General features: G+C 37.5%; 1 protein-coding gene across 1 annotated transcript in view; it reads right to left on the reverse strand.

Annotated features, from left to right (window-relative positions):
- Positions 1–5,112, reverse strand: part of LOC5564249 (membrane-associated progesterone receptor component 1) — a 57,590-nt gene extending 52,478 nt beyond the window's left edge. The window contains exon 1 of the mRNA XM_001648550.2: positions 4,274–5,112. Coding sequence (XP_001648600.1) covers positions 4,274–4,604 — 331 coding nt within the window. The 5' untranslated portion in view covers positions 4,605–5,112. The remainder of the gene's footprint in view (positions 1–4,273) is intronic.
- Positions 5,113–17,134: the final 12,022 nt, after the last annotated feature.

Genomic DNA, 17,134 nt, shown 5'->3' on the forward strand with positions numbered 1-17,134 from the left:
AGCTGTGAATGGTTAATTCAATCAATGGTATTCTCAAAAACAAGTTACAGTAATTTCTCGATTATATCACGGATCCAAAATTTTTTAACGTGATATACCGAAGCGTGATATAATGAAAATGGATTTTCTGTCATAAAATTTTCATCAAAATTTGAGCTTTATTTTGCAGAAAAAGACCGTATGAAATGAAAGATGGGTTAAATAGATGCATGTTGGTTGTTTAGGGTTATTTTTAAATGTAAAAAGAATGAAATGCAAACTATTATTGTGGCGTGATAAAATCGAACAGAAAATCGTGCTAAAATCGAGAGTGAAATAATGAAGCGATATTAAAACGAACAGTGATAAAATCGAGAAACTACTGTAATTCAATTACAGTGACCCAATGTCACCCCCTCTATGGGGTAAGATTAAACCAAGCCGCTATATTAGGGCGCTTATCTCACCCCAAATTGATTTCCTTGATGATCTTCATGTGACCAATCAAATCACCATCTGGTATTACATTATAACGAATAAACTGCAAGCCATTTTTTGCAGCTTAGTAATCCAAGGCAATTGATGGTGTACTTTTCATTGCCCCTGTCATTGATATACAAGCAAGTCTTTGCAACTTAGCCAGCTTCTTCTGAGCGATTACCTCTTTTGTCTTGAGCCACCATACCAGTGAAGCATAAGTAATTTTTGGTCGGACTATTGCTGAATAAATCCAGTTTACCAAGTTTTTCCTAGGGCTTTATTGCAGACCCATAGGGCATTAGTACCTTTACTTATGACCTTGGTCAGATGAGCGTTCCAGTTCAATTTCGTATCCAAAGTAATCCCAAGGTGTTTAACTTCTTCCGAAAATTGAATTTGAACTCCATTCATAGAAGGCTGTGTAAGCTTTACCTTTTTCCTTCTGGTAAAAAGCATGATAATAGTTTTTGAAAGGTTTACGTCCAACCCCTCTTTTCTACACCATTTGAGAGGTGTTGTTTTACGCAGTTTGCAACCGATCGGAAATCGTGTTATCAAACATTCCACGAAACAAGATGGCCACATCATCGGCATATTCAATTACCTCAAAACCTTGATCTTTTAGATTTCTAAGGAGTTCGTCTACTAAAGAAGAACACAGTATCAAGGGCGATAACACTCCTCCTTGAGGACATCCCTTAGTAGATCTTAGCGCACCTCCTAGATCAGCAGAAATGGTCCGATCCTCGAGTCATAACCCATTCAATAACACTTTTATCCAAGCCCCTTGCTTCCATGGCTGAACTCATAGAGCTATAGGACGCATTATTGAATACTCCTTCAATATGGAGAAAAGCAACCACGGCTATTTCTTTGGCTTCAAGAAATTTCTCGATTTTATTTATTAGCGACTGCAACGCCGTAATGGTAGATTTACCTGATTGATACGCAAATAGGTATTTACAAAGAGGCATTTCTATTAAACTTGTTGACTTGATGAAGTCATCAATTTTTTTTCCATTGTCTTTAAAAGAACAGAGGAAAGGCTTATAGGTCTAAAGGCTTTGGGAGTTGTTTTATCTTTTCTTCCAGCTTTTGGAATGAAAATAACTCGAACCTTTCGCCACGCTTTTGGAATATATGAAACACTTGCTTTGAATATTTCGGTTAAGAGCGGACAAAGCGTCACTTTTCCTTGTTGCAGTAAGCCTGGGAAAATATCATCTTTCCCGGCAGATTTGAAAGGTTGAAAAGAACTCAATGCCCATTCGACGCTCGAAGGCGTGTAGATTTCACAAGCTTTCTGATAGGCATTTATCGACCATACATGTCTTGCCTCATATGAGACCTGTTCTTCATCCGAAAAAGGGATCAATTCAGGGAAATGAGTTCTCATCATTACTTCCAGTGTTTCTGAAGAGTCAACAGTGAAACTGCCGTTTTCTTTTTAATGCTACCTAGACCATTTGAATGGTCTAATGAACAACCGCATGGATTTCTTCCTCAATCCTGCCAGCTTGTCATTCCACCAAGACACATCCCTGTTAGATGACCTTTGTTGAATAGGACAGCTGGCATCATAAGATGAAACCATTTGGTCAATGATCCCATTAGAGGCATTTTACAGTTGTGAAACCGTTACCGTTATACGAATTCTTATTCGTTGAATGAAAACGATAGAGATCCCAATTGGTTCTCTTTGGGTTTCTATAGCTTTCTGTTATTTATGATCCAGCTTTAAAATCGAACCGGATTTGTTTATGATCTGACAATGATTCTTCATCAGAGACATGCCAGTTCACAATCTTCTCCGATAGCAGGTCGCTACAGATCGTAAGATCAAGAACCTTTTGTCGGATAGAGTTTACAAAAGTAGGAGAATCCCCTTTATTACATTTGTCTATGTTGTTAGACGACATGTAGTTTAAAAGATGTTTTCGTCTATTATTAATATCGGTGCTGCTCCAAATTGTATGATGGGCATTTGAATCGCACCCTATTATAAATTGGACATTAATTTTCTTTTTTTGGGCATTAACTACTGGATCCGCTAAAAAACCTCCTAATCAAAACTTGAGTAAATTAGAAAAAAAAATCTCCTAAAATCCCTTTAGTAATTTCTCGAGGAAAAAATCAAAGATGAGACTCTTGAAAAAACTTCTCGACGAGTAGCCCTCAGAAAAATTCCAACATTGACTTGAGTAAAACTTTTTAGATGTGATGCCTCATGACTTTTCTGATTATACCCAAAAAGATGCAACTATAAGAATGTTTAAGACAAAATTCAACATCGTGAAGACATTTATAGAAAGAATTTCTGGAGAAGTTTAAAAAATGATACCTTAAAACTTTTAAAAGAAATTGCTGGAAGAATAGCTTTATTAATTATCAGTGTAATCCAAAAAAGAACACTTAAATCCTTATGGTATTTCTTGAAAAGTTCTTACTTAGAGAAAGGCTTGAAGGTTTTCTTGGTGAAGTTTTCAACGATTTCTATAAACATACTCAAAAAATTTGATAAAGAATAACTGATAGAATTTTTGGAAATATTTCCATAATTTCTTTAGGATTTATTGCCGAATGCTCAAACAAATTGATGACTTATGGTAAGATGAATTGTCCTAAGATTATTATTGGCTTTATTACATTTTTGTTTTCTGTTCTATGTTTGCAGAAGAATTATTCTCGGAAAAAATGTTTAGTGAAATCGTTCAAAGAAATCTTAACATCTCCAGGAACATTATTAAAAGAATTTCTAAACATTCCCTTGAAAACTTTTTTGGAGATTTATAGAGGTTGTTTGTGGAGGTTTTTTTTTTGGCGAAAATTTCAGTTGTTAGTCTTGGGACGAGTTCGATAGGTAAAAAACGTGAATGATATGTAATTAGTGGAATTGCAAGACGAATACTGATAAGAATCGTTTTAAGGATCGTAAAACGTTTCGAAGGGATCTTTGCATACATTATTGGATAACTTGATAAAGCAACTAACGAAGAATATAATAACTTTCTTTAGTTATTGAAGAATTCAAAAAATTTTGAGTGCGGGTCATAAGATAAATCTTGTGGAAGTTCTGAAGACATTTCATGAAATTTATTACAGAATTCTTATTGCTTCTTAAAAAACATTAAAAAAAATCAAATGGAGGAATACCTATAGAAACCCCTTGATAGATTCCTCGATGAATCCTTCCTTTATCCTTTCTAAATGGATTTGTTTTGAGTCACTCATAGATCTGCTGACAAGATTCTTTCCAAAAATGTCGATAATACTGGAGATTTCTCAATATCAACAAACGATAATACTCTTGCGGATTCCTTGCAATATCCATTGCGGATTCTTAGCATAATCTTTTCTATGATTGCAAGAAAAATCTTTGGGAAAAGTATGGGAGGGCCTTCCTTAGCCGAGTGGTTAGAGTCTACCGCTACAAAGCACAGCCATGTTGAAGGTGTCTGGGTTCGATTCCCGATCGGTCCTGGATTTCGTAATGGAAATTTCAAGTTTGGCAAAGAAAGCTCTCAGTTAATAACTTTGGTGAGCACTTCCAGAAGTTCTCACTGGGGCAGAGCCTGCTTCTCTGCTCAGTGTTCTTATGAGCTCTTTCACAGTTATTAACGGAGAGCTTTCTTTGCAAATTTGCCATTTTCGCATCTTAATATTTTATGCTCAAACTTTGAGGTTTCTTTCGGGTTTTGAGAACCAACTCCGGAAAAATAAGCCGCACCCTATTATCCGCTATCCACCGTATAAGGCACACAGGCGAGAATTGGGTAAATACTACTGTTTCAGCAACTGTACAAACAACACTCACCGGGTCCGTAGAAGCGCTTTCCCTTGGTTACATCATACACGCTGCCATTGACGGCAACAAGTACCCGCCCGTCCGGTTGCTTCCCGTCGTACTGCAGCAGCTCGGCCACGGTGAAGTCCCTCCGAAGGCGGGGCAGTTCCGGTTCCGGTGGTGGCCCGGCCGACGGTTGCTTCTGGCTGCGGAAGATCTTGTACACCAGAATGGTGATGACCCCGACCAGGATCAGGTTCAGCGGGCTATAGATGATCTCGTGGATGACGCTGGTCAGCAGTCCGATCTGCTGCTCCTCGGCGGTTCCTGCCGTTTCCGGGATCACTTTTTCGTCGGCCATCACGGAAGGCGGATTCGATTGCCTAGTTTGGATGCACTTTTCTGTTTTACTTCGAAGTGTCACTCTGCTGCTTGTCTTATTCCGTTCCCAATGTGGTTCACTGACACGGGTGGCGATTCGGGGGAACGGGAAATAAAGTCTGCTTTACACCGCACAAGAAAACATGTATTCACTCTCGGATCTGAGAATATTTTACGTGCAGCTTATCCCACACACAAACAGAAGGAGGAAGAGGAGGAACAATCACGAGAATTTCGACACCATCTGGTACCCCAGAAACGCACTCAGAATCACACCAAATTCCACCGTCTCAATTCGCACTCGACTCCTTGGAAGTCGTTAATCACCGGCGACACGAATAAAACTGAATAAATTTACCCAAATTTGATCACGAACAGAAAAAAAAATTTCACTTGAAGGCGACCTTTCGACTCGTCGTTTGACGTCTTGAAAATGCGACTGACTCTGACACGAAACTGCGACGCGACTGGCAGGCGATGAAAAACACAGCTCGAGAGCTCGCGAATCGGTTATCTTTGATGTGTGTTTTGGATGGTTCACAAAGGGACGCCAAGCCGTAGAATGAGGTAGCGGGAGAGGGTGGCGTCGCGCTGCTGCCAACGGTTGTTTTGCTGGGTAGGACAGGGTGTGCGATGACACATACACTTGTATTATCAAATGTCACCCGTCAGCGAGACGCGTTACTTGGGTTATCGTTTTGTAGTGCCTGGGCTGTTGAGGGGTTCACTGATGGAGACTTTGATGTACCGTTTTAATTCATATTACGAACAGCATCAAAAACCGGACAGTCTTCTTTGTATGGGAAACAAGAAATGTTTCATTTTTGCCACTAAAAAGTTCTTACTTTTTATGCTCGTTGTTATAAGCATTTCTCATGGATATCTATGCAAATTTATTATGCCCAACTGCCTTAGACATCTCTTTGGTGTTGTAACGATTTAAATTGATGATTTGACTTTTCTAGTAATGATTTTCATGATCTGCCCGAAATTTGAATCAAAGTGTACGAAATATGAGGCAAAAGTAAGGAAGCGTCCGGAATAAGAATCATGGAAAGTCCACACATTTCTATTTATTTAAGGTGAAGGTGAATCGAAGCCAAAGTTCAAATTTTTAAGAGCACGGATCTGGAGAACCAAACATCCGTTTGAGCTGCAAACCATATCGATTGGTTACCACCAGCTAGTGACCAATCGATTAAGTTTTCAGCTTAAATGGATGTTTGGTTCTCCAAATCCGTGCTCTTGAAAATTTGAACTTTGACTTCGATTCATCTTCACCTTAAAATTATCCATGTTGCGGAATCAAACTCTTTGCCCACTATTCGAAAGTTAAATGTTTTGAAAGCTCGATAACGCGAAAGAATCATACAGAATAATTTATCTAATATGCTGACTGATGAGTGGTATACTGCCGTTATACGCATGTCTCATGTTCCAAAATATGCAATCGAGAAAAACGCGTTTAAAGATTTTAACACATTTAGGCCTCGTATTGACCATGTGTGTGGTAAATTAAATTAAAATCTTTACAATAGTATAAAGAATAGCGTGTTCATTTGAGTCAAGAATTTTTATTATGGGCATAAAGTAAATTTAGCTACGAAATTCCAAGTGGGACGGGGTTTTTGGTGAATTTCTACGCATAACAGTCCCACTGATTGTAGTGACCAATTATGTGCTAAGCATACTGCTTTAGATGACCGTTCTAACGTATAGACTTTAGGGTAGAAGCACCGGTTTTGGCCATACGCCAATTTTAGCCATAGGGGATTATACACCGTTTTACATAGCCAATCAGCATGAACCTTTTGTGTTCAATAAATCACATTCACATGATAGAGCCGCATTCATTTACTCGTCCGAATTGATTCAAAATATAAGAAAAACAAATCATTTTCTTTATAATTTTAACTCCCATACACCTAATTTGGCCAGGGCACTCCTGATTTGGCCACTCTCTTGAGCAGTGATGCATTTTGAACTGACCGCGAGCTAAAAATGAATTGAGCGCGTTCAAATTCTGAACGAGAACGCAGTAAACATTGAACTCTCGAGCCAGAGCCTGTCGCTGCTCTCGAACTAAAATTGGCAAAAAGTGCGATCGGTAATCAAAGCATGGGTTTAGGTGTATACCTGGAAATATTTCTTAAATTGATGATAAGTTCAATTCCATTATAATAAATATACCATTTATAGCTTTGAGCACCTTCAAAACAACTTTGGCACGCTCAGATGCCGTGAAATCCGTCAAAACCATCGGCGTTCAATTTTCGGCTCTCTAGCGTTCAAATTTTTGAACTGAACAATGAGCAAGCCTACTTGATCACTCCGTTCTAAAAATTGAACTGGAACGAAAACTGAACGCGTTCAAATGCATCACTGCTCTTGAGAAATCAATGCGATTGGTCAATTTAGGAACTGAAGATAAATCTCTGGCCGAAACTGGTTTCGTTGGCTATCTATACGGCTATCTGGGCCTGCGGAGTACATATTTAACTCAAAATTCACGACTCAAATCTTCACACGATTTGACATATCTTTGGACTTGATTTGCAAAATTATCATCAATATATTTGCCACTTGCACCGAAGAACTAATTATCTGGAATAACCCAGTATGTGGCCAGGTCATCCAAAACCTCTTGAGCTATTCTTCTTTTGAGTTGACTTTGACTTCTTCTTGGCTTCATGAAGTTTGATATGTCGCAAGATAGGTCTCAGAACCGCCAATTTAATGGCCGCTTCCTCTGCGAAACAGGGTATCCAAAACAACCTGGCAGGTTATGAATTCATCCAAGAACCTTTGAATTACTCTTCTTGAGCCTTTATTTGGGAATTTATGAAGTTTGATGTTACCAGCTAGGTTTCAGAACCGACAGTTTAAAGGCCATTTCCCTCAGGAAACCAGGAATTCGGAACAATCCGACATGTGGTCAAGTCATTCAAATACATTTGAACCACCTTTGGGATTGATTTGCATATTCATGAAAATTGATATGTCGCAAGCCAGGTTTAAGATTCGCCAATATAATTGCCACTTCCACCAGTGAACCGGTATTCGGAACAACGCAGCATGTGGCCAAGTCAGGGTATATTCACAAATTTCATAACGCTAAAGGGGGTGGGTGGGTGTCCTCGAGATGCTACAGCTCATACAAAACTTGAAAAATATCCATACAAAATGCGTTACAAGGGGGAAATAATATTTTGATATTGAAAATTTCAATAAAATTTGACGTCAGGCTCATCCCGATAATACAAACACATAAAACAGGTTTTGTTCAACATGGGGTGTAAATCCAACGTAAGAAGATGTTCAAAACGATTTTCCCAAACACCAGCTAATTCAAAACTGCCTACTGAATATTTTAACAAAGTTAATTTTGTTAAGTGTTTTCTAAAACTATACGTAAAAATAAACTGTTTGATGACAAAAAGTCAAAATGCACGAAAAATAACATGGGACAATTATGCGTATAACGGCAGTATATAACTCATCAGAAAGCATATAAAATAAATCATTCTCCAGCTTTAAAGGCCCAAACGCAATGATGGCGGAACAGCAACGAAAAGCGGAACGTTTTCAAAGGCACTAAACTGGAGAACTAGTTTCTGATCTTCTTATTTTAAGCTTTCTGTTAGTGCACAAAGCCAAAATAAAAAGTTCACTGTTGGTGGATGCTTCTTTCGCGAGATTTGTGCCTTTGAAGTTTCAGTGCAATCATAAAAGTTGATTCCAAACTTTCAACTTAAGCGTCCGTAATATTGCTGTTTGCATTTGAGGTGCAAATCATGACTAAATGTCCTCCAAATGAGTTAACACAAACCAATCAAAGGACTCCTAGCAACGATTATCTAAATCATCGCTGACCTAGATAGAAAAGCCTATCTTTGACATCGCATTTCTTGTGGAAAATCTTACCGCGTTTGGTGTTCCCGCATTTGTTATTAACGTTTCAAACGCACACAGCAATATGAATCACGCCTAAATCACGGGGATGCGTACCGTGCAAAAAAAAAAAGAAAAACCGTGCAAAAAAGTTACACCTTTTCTGGACGTTTCACACAAAAATAAGGATTTGACATAAAAAAAGTATGGAAACTTTTTTGCACGGCCTTGTAAAATAATCCGTGCAAAATAGAATCAGGTGTAATGTAATGCTTTATCATGATTCAAGCGATTCAAACGGTTTACGTGTTATTTAGCCAATAGGGTGTTTTATGTATTTTGGACAGTGCGTTACACATACCGTGGACCCCCGCTAATTTGAACAACACCTCATGCAAACCATCGGGGTTCATTTTTAATTTGAACATCTAGTGACCCTAGAATCGTGTTTCTGGTTACCCGGATAAAAAATACAATACAAAAACAATATAACGTATTGAAACAGTACCATTCAATATATTGGAAATACAATACAGTATATTGGAAAATGACAATACAATTACAGTACAATATATTGTTTTGAACAGTTCACTGTATGGTGTATGAGATTTTTGCAATATAATGTATGGGTGGTTAAGTATCGTAACAATACAAATATAGATATTTTCTCATACAAACATTTTGAAAATACAATACGATATATTGTTTATGTATTGTCTTGATAAGCAATTCGAGTATTGTTGTACAATACAAAAACAATTCAACAAACTGTATCATGGTTGCATTCGTCGTTACAGCTAATGTCACGTGTCCTCTAAAAAACTACTTATTTTTACTTTTTAAATATTTTCCCCCCAACATTTCTTGCTTTTTGAACATGTTTTGTTTATTTCTTTCAGCAAAGCTACATAGAAAAAAGCAACAGTTGTTTTACGCGAAAATAGGAATTTGACCAAAATTGTAAGGTATAAAACGAATTAAAAACAATACAATGTTCTGTTACAATATATTATATTGTTTTTGAATTGTATATCAAAACATGAATAATATTGCTTCGACATTCAATTACAATGCGCTGTATTGTATCCAATACGTTATATTGTACATTAATGGTTTATTCCATTCACTGAATGATACGTTTTTATCCGGGTACCTCTTTCACTGTTTGGTTTTGATTCTGCATTTCGTTCCACAGCGTTCCATTTCACTTTACTCTGTTCCACGAGCTAAATGACGTTTGAACCATTTTTAATCTGAACGATGTGCAAATTAGCGGGGTACAAATTAAAAAGTGTTCAGATTAAATGTGGTCAAACCAACGGGGGTTCCCGGTATATAATTTGACCACTTCCATTTGATTTTGCCGTAAATGATCAAATTATATACGCGTAACGGTCTGTCCAAAATATTGGAAGTACACAAAGACAATTCCAATTCCAGGATAGCTTATTGAGCACAAAGAAAACAAGCTATTCCATTCCTCTGCAGAAAGCTACTGACTGATAACTCAACTAGCAACTGCTGTTCCTTTTATTACATCCAGGTATCTACAATTCATACATCCACTAAGTATAGCATACCTCTAAATATCACCACCGACGATGCCCGTATATTCTACCAACGGGTGCGGCACTACAATCTCAACACACCTCCTTAGTGTCGTCATCCGGATTGCTCCTCCTGTCGCCGAACTCCTCGTCCAGGTCCACAAAGCTCTTCCAGGTTCTACCATCTCGTCCGTCACAAAGGTCGTCCAGGTTCTACCTTCCGAAGATCACGAAGCTCCTTCTACTTATCCACCACGAAGTTCAGGTTCTACCTCCTAACGGATCACGAAGCACGTCAAGGTTCTACCTTCCGAGGATCACGAAGCTCCTCCTCAACTCGAGCCCTGTACAAGTGGCCCGACTACGATACTTGTACATGCTCCGACCAATCAGCAGCTCCTCCTACGGATCCCGTGTGGCGTTACACGGCTTATGCGGCCGATCCTCCTGATGAACCGTTCCTGGGCCCATAACCTATTGGAAGCACACAAAGACAATTACAATTCCAGGATAGCTTATTGAGCACAAAGAAAAACAAGCTAGTCCATTCCTCTGCAGACAGCTACTGACTGATAATTCAACTAGCAACTGCTGTTCCTTTTATTTCATCCAGATATCTACAATTCATTTCCACTAAGCACAACATAACATACCTCTAAATACTACCACCGACGATTCCCGTATATTCTACCTACGGGTACGACACTACAATCTCAACACAGTTTGCCAACGACTATCAAGACAGGCTTAGCGAAAATTGATAGTTTTCATTTGTTGTGTACCTTCGATCTTTCTGGACAAAAAAGGGCCACAGTTTTCTATGCATTTAATTTTTAGTTTTATTGAAAACAGTAAAAGGAGCCTCATTCCAATATGTTATATTTAATTAAAACAAACGTTACTTTCGCGACGTTACTCTTGAATGAGCATGAAAAAGAATCATACAGAATAATTTATTTTATATGCTTACTGATGAGTGGTGTAGTATATCGAGCCTAAGTACGATCAACTACAGATGAGACATAGTTCAATGCACACCTCTCCGATGGCACATTGTGTTGATTGCTTGACCTGACAATGCGTACCTATCATACACTACACTTGAAGATGGAGATTGACAGCCGAGAACAGGGAAAAGGGAGTTATGTTGTTAACAGGGCAGACGGACGGACGCAGATCTTACAAGTGGTATATATTATGCCATTATGATTATGCCAATCAATACCAAAATTTATTTAAAACTATTGTTCTCTCGGGCCCGGAGCGTCGCAGCTAATCTGTGAATAGTGCGCTGTGTTCATAAAAATAAGTAAGAATGCAGCGCCACACTAAAAAACTGATTTCAAAATCGGGTGAGTTGAGGCGCGTCGCGAGTCTCACTGGCGCGATCCGGTTTGGTGGCGGTGCGACAATAACTCATCAGAAAGGGCTGTTAAGTATCATGACTAACTTGCGACACTGACGAAGCGAGTCTTCTCATTGTCGCTAGACGAAAATGTAATTCATGTGCTCACTTCATTACGTCGCAATTACGGAGAAATTTTCATGTTGTTTTGCTATTAAAACTTCTGTCTCATTTTGGAAAGTAAAAGTGATGATCTTTTCATGAATCCAGCAATATAAATAACAATCATCTATCTATATATCTTCTTTATAAATGAAAATGGAATGGTGTTTGTATGTCACGAAATGGTTTATGAACGGGTGAACAGATCTGAACGATATTTTCTCCGTTTTGTTCGACAAGGGTTCCGACGTGTTTGTGTTTATAAAAATCCCAGTATGTTCACCGGGAAAGTCGGAAAAACGAGAATGAACGGAACTGTCATTTTGTATGGGACGATCCACAGCGTTTACCAACAGCCTCTTTGACGGCAAGACGAAGTTTGCCAGGACCACCAGTACCAGATAATGAACTAAAAATTGTCAAGTTTACGATTCCGTCATAAGGCCAAAAATTCCACCATGTATTTTATAATTCTCGTAATTTCTGTAGAAATCTGTAGAATGAGAATTCACCCGAAAAAGGGTTTCGGAATTTTCTCCACCGAATTCCTGTTTTTCAAAAAACTCCTCAGGGAATTCCACCAGGACTTCATATTGGATTTTATCAGTGATTTACAGGGCTGGTAGCGCCAGAGTGATATTTTTTTTTGAATTCCTCGTAAATTTACAACAAGTGAAACTGCTGTATGCATTTTTTTTACGAATTTCATCAGAAACTAACTCATATATTTGATTTCTTCGGGTATTAATTTAGTGATTATTTCCCATAAAATTCATCCAACAATATTCCTAAGAAGCTTCTTCAAAAATGTTAATTTCGATACCTCAAGAATACAACCTGGGTTCTTTCAAGGTTAAGCTAAGTATGCTGTTTCGCTCAAGAAAAGTAAAGAAATTCCTTGACTGAATGAGTCAAGAAATTTCCTACAGAGGGCCCCCTTTGAAATGACATTTCATCTCAACTGCGTACTGCGATCAGAAAAATGTGATTTTCTGGACCATTTCTTGGAAGAAATTTTCCACGCATCGAGATAGGCGATTCCTTTTCTTGTCAGTAGCAAACCAGCCTTTAACTACGGAAATTACCTTAAATATTTCCTTCAGGAATTCCCCAAAGGATTCCTTAAAAATTATTCAAGAAAATTTCAAGTCCCCCAAGATTTTATCAGGTAATTCTTTCATCGGTTTCCCTAAAACATCCTCCAAAACTCCCGTTCAGAACATCTTTTATAATTTGACCAGAAACTTCTCCAGGGATTTCCTACAAAATTGCTGGTCTGGATTTCTTAGAGATTTCAACTAATTCTTAATTAGTTAAATTAAATTAATTAAAATTCCTTTGAGATATTTCCCAAGAAGTTTTCAAAAATTTGGCCAGGCATTCTTTCAGGGCATGTCTCAGAGTTTCTCCCGACATGTCTTCAGGAACACGTCAAGGACATTTGCAGAGTTTATCCTCCGATGAAACTTGTGTAAGTTCACGGACTCTTGAGAAGTTTCAATAAAAGATTTCCTATATAAATTGCTAGGATGAATTAAAAAAAAGCCAAATCTCTAGGTAATACCTTGCAGGATTTTCTGAAGGAAATCCTTGGAAAACATCGGACGAAATTCCCAAATAAATTTGTATAGAAGTGATCGGAGAATTTCCTGGAAAAAAATGGTGCAATGTTAACTAGTGTAGAACCTTAAATAGACATATAAATAGGCTTACCAGATGGTATCCATGTCCTTCTTTTTAACCATGTGTCCTCCCGTCCTCCTTTGGGCTGAAAATGTCCTACTTTTCAAATTAATCGTGTATTCAATTTTATCCCCATTAATTTTCTGATTACTTATTCTCGAGCTTATTGGAAGGAATTCAATTTTGATCAAAGGTTGACTGCCGTTCTACGCATAATTGTCCCATGTTCCAAAATATGGAATCGAGAAAAACTCGTTTAAAGATTTTAACACATTTAGGCCTCGTATTGAACAGGTGTGTGGAAAATTAAATTTAAATCTTTACAATAGTATAAAGAATAGCGTGTTTATTAGAGTCAAGAATTTGTATTATGGAAATAAAGTAAATTTAGCTACGAAATTCAAAGTGGGACTGTTATGCCTAGAAATACGGGGTTTTCGGTGAATTTCTACGCATAACAGTCCCTCTGATAGTAGTGGCCAATTATGTGCTAAGCATACTGCTATAGATGACCGTTCTTACGTATAGATTGTACCGAATGTAGATGACGTATATCCTCAAGCCTATGTTAAGGCACCTAATTATGGCTCAAGTGACATGAGCCAAACGGAGCCACGTGTGGGGATGTGAAGAAATACAATTTTATAGTTTGGGATGGAAAGCAAAGTTTTCTGTATTCGTGATAATGAGAAAATGTATAAGTTAGTGAAAGAAAGAGTGGATGAGTAATTTAAAGTGTTTATAAGATGTAATTAATTCCTATATCGAATATTCCAGCTGCAAGCTTGACAGAATCTCGTCTGCGAGTTCAAGGTTATTCTGCGGAGTAAATATTTTACTCAAAATTCATGATATTTGAAACATTACAAATTAGGTTCTACAACCACCAACATATTTGCAACTTGCACCGAAGAGTCAATTATGCGGAATAACCCAGTATGTGGCCAGGTCATCCAAAACCTTTTGAAATATTCTTCTTTTGACTTGACCTTGACTTTTTCTTGGCTTCATCAAGTTTGATATGTCGTAAGTTAGGTCTCAGGGCGGCTAATATAATGGCCACTTCCTCTTGGGAACAGGATATCCAAAACAACCTGGCATATTATCAAGTCATCCAAGAATCATTGAATTACCCTACTGATTTGGGAATTTATGAAGTTTGGTGTTGCCAGCTAAGTTGCAGAACCGACAGTTTAGAAGCCATTTCCCCCAGGGAACCGGGAATCCGGAACAATCCGACCAGCATGTGGCCAAGGCATCCAAAAACGATCTATTTTGCTAAATCATGAAGTTGATTTGTCGCAAGCCATGGACTCGAAATAAAAGTGGTTGCTGATTCTTCAAGTGGAACTATTTCAGTACTCCCCGTGATGAATGCAAAATTAGGGTGAATTTCTAATCGTTGACCGCGGTTCCAAAAACTAGAAGAATTTTGTGATTGACCCTGAAAGTTTAACTGAAATTCATTGTAAAACGAATGTGAAATAATATTTGGTACTGCAAATTTCAATCAAATTTGACGTCAGGCACCTAATAAATGATGAATGCATCCCGATAATACAAACACATAAAACAGGTTGTGTTCCACATGGGATGTAAATCCAACGTAAGAAGATGTTCAAAACGATTTTCCCAAACACCAGCTAATTCAAAACTGACAACTGAATATTTTGTTCGAGATCAGCGCAGCGATACAGTTCGCAGTGTGACAGTTATGCGTAGAAATACAGTAGTGGGACAGTTATGCCTAGAAATTCAACAATGGGACAAATTGACTTGGCTTGCTTTTCATTGAGTTTCCGAACAAAGTTAATTTTTGGTGAGTGTTTTCTAAAACTATACGTAAAAATAAACGGTTTGATGACAAAAATCAAAATGCACAAAAAGTAACATGGGACAATTATGCGTATAACGTCAGTTGAGTCATGTCAAGAAAAACTTCAAAGCCAAGACTTAGATTCGGGAGAGATAGACCTTGAGCTATTGCATTAGCATCAATCAACAATCAATTAATGCAAATCACTACTCAATTCTTTGAATAATGTTTTTTTCTACCAAGTATAATAACATTTAAAAAAAAATTTCTACGGTTTTTTGTATTACAGTTTTTTTACAGAAAGATGGAACCAAAACCAGTAGTATAAAACACAGGGCCAAAATATCGAAAAAAAAACGTCGAAAGGACAAAACATTGGAAGTACAAAATGTCGAAAGCATTCATTTTTCAATACCGATTTGGAAATGTTTTTCAGATAACTTTTTCACATTGTGGTCGATTGCACACTTGTTTTCGTTGTTCGGTAAATAATATTACCGAAAACGAACTGTAAATAAATAATTTACTGAAATTTCGGTACTGCAAACTAAAATTACCGAAAAAACTTGAAACAATAAGTAGATAGAAAATATATTCATCTTCTTTTACTGACATCGTCGTTTCATTTACCGAAAAACCAGTACATAGTATAGATTAACCGTAGACTGTAACATTTAACCGTACTTCGGTACATAGCGTCACAATGGTTTACCGAACAAATGGTAATACAGTAATCTCTCGATTATATCACGAATCCAAAATTTTTTGGAGTGATATACCGAAACGTGATAAAATGAAAATGAATTTTTCTGCTATATAATTTCCATCAAAATGTGAGGCTTATATGACAGATATAGAGCAAATAAAATGAAAATTATGTAGGAGATGGGTCAAAGAGATATATGATATTTGTTTAGGGTTATTTTCAATGTAAATTGTATGAACTTCATACAATTATTGAACCGTGATAAAATCGAATAGAAAACCGTGCTAAAATCGAGAGTGAAATAGTCAAGCGATATTAAAACGAACAGTGATAAAATCGAGAAACTACTGTATGGGATTTTTGAGATCAGCAGACATGCCGCCATATTTATTTTGAAGTGCAAATCGACGCTTTGGATCGTCTCCGATGTTTTTTTTTTTTTTAATTCTGTGTTTTCGGACGTGGATACTGTTTTCGGTACTTATCCGTAGGTATGACCAGTGGATTCTTATTGAAGAGCTTATATTAAATGCAAAATGTTTTCGTTATAGGATACAAGAGCCAAATCTCGTTCCGAATTACAACGTCACGTATAAAGATGTTCGGGAAAATTAAGTGATTCCTTGATCTTTATTGTGCTTCAGAACACTGTAGCTGTGGAAATGCATCCCAAATGTCTATACAGTTCAATATTTTTTTTTTGTATAGAGAACAGAATCCGAAATAAATTTATCGATTATCAAAATAAATTTCATTATTTCTATGTTTTTCAATCATCCGGAATGGAATATTGGCTGTCTGCTGATAAAAACAATGCGTTCGGTAATAATCTTACGATTTGCTCGGTAACCATTAACGAACAGTTTGTAATATTTTGACAGCTGTGTTTTGGTTTAAATTACTGATTGTTCGGTGATTCAGCGCTCAGCGGTTTATACTTCGGTAAAAAAATTACCGGAGTCGGTGAAATTTTCTAAGTGTGTGGACAATTCTTCTGGAAGAAAATCATTCTCGTTTTCTTACAATTTTCTCCTTTCGACATTTTGTCCCTTCGACGTTTTGTTCTTTCGGTGCACAGTGAGAAAATCGGGCTCCAAAACGCGACTAAATGCAATATCTCAGCTGGGTAACGGTTCCAGGAAATGATTTTGGCCATTCTAGATCGGAAAAAGGCTGCTGAATCGATTGGTGGTGGTCTCATTGACCGGAGACTTCGCCCTGGCCACCTAGAGCCCTGGAATCATCCTGAGTTCCTTACAGCAAGTAGAATTAATGGAACTGAAATGAACTGTCATGATTACGTTTTGCTGCGAAGCCGCACACGAAAATATTCTTACATGAAGGATTTAGTGAAATGAAT

Source organism: Aedes aegypti, chromosome 1 (genome assembly GCF_002204515.2).
Source record: "Aedes aegypti strain LVP_AGWG chromosome 1, AaegL5.0 Primary Assembly, whole genome shotgun sequence".
NCBI lineage: Eukaryota > Metazoa > Arthropoda > Insecta > Diptera > Culicidae > Aedes > Aedes aegypti.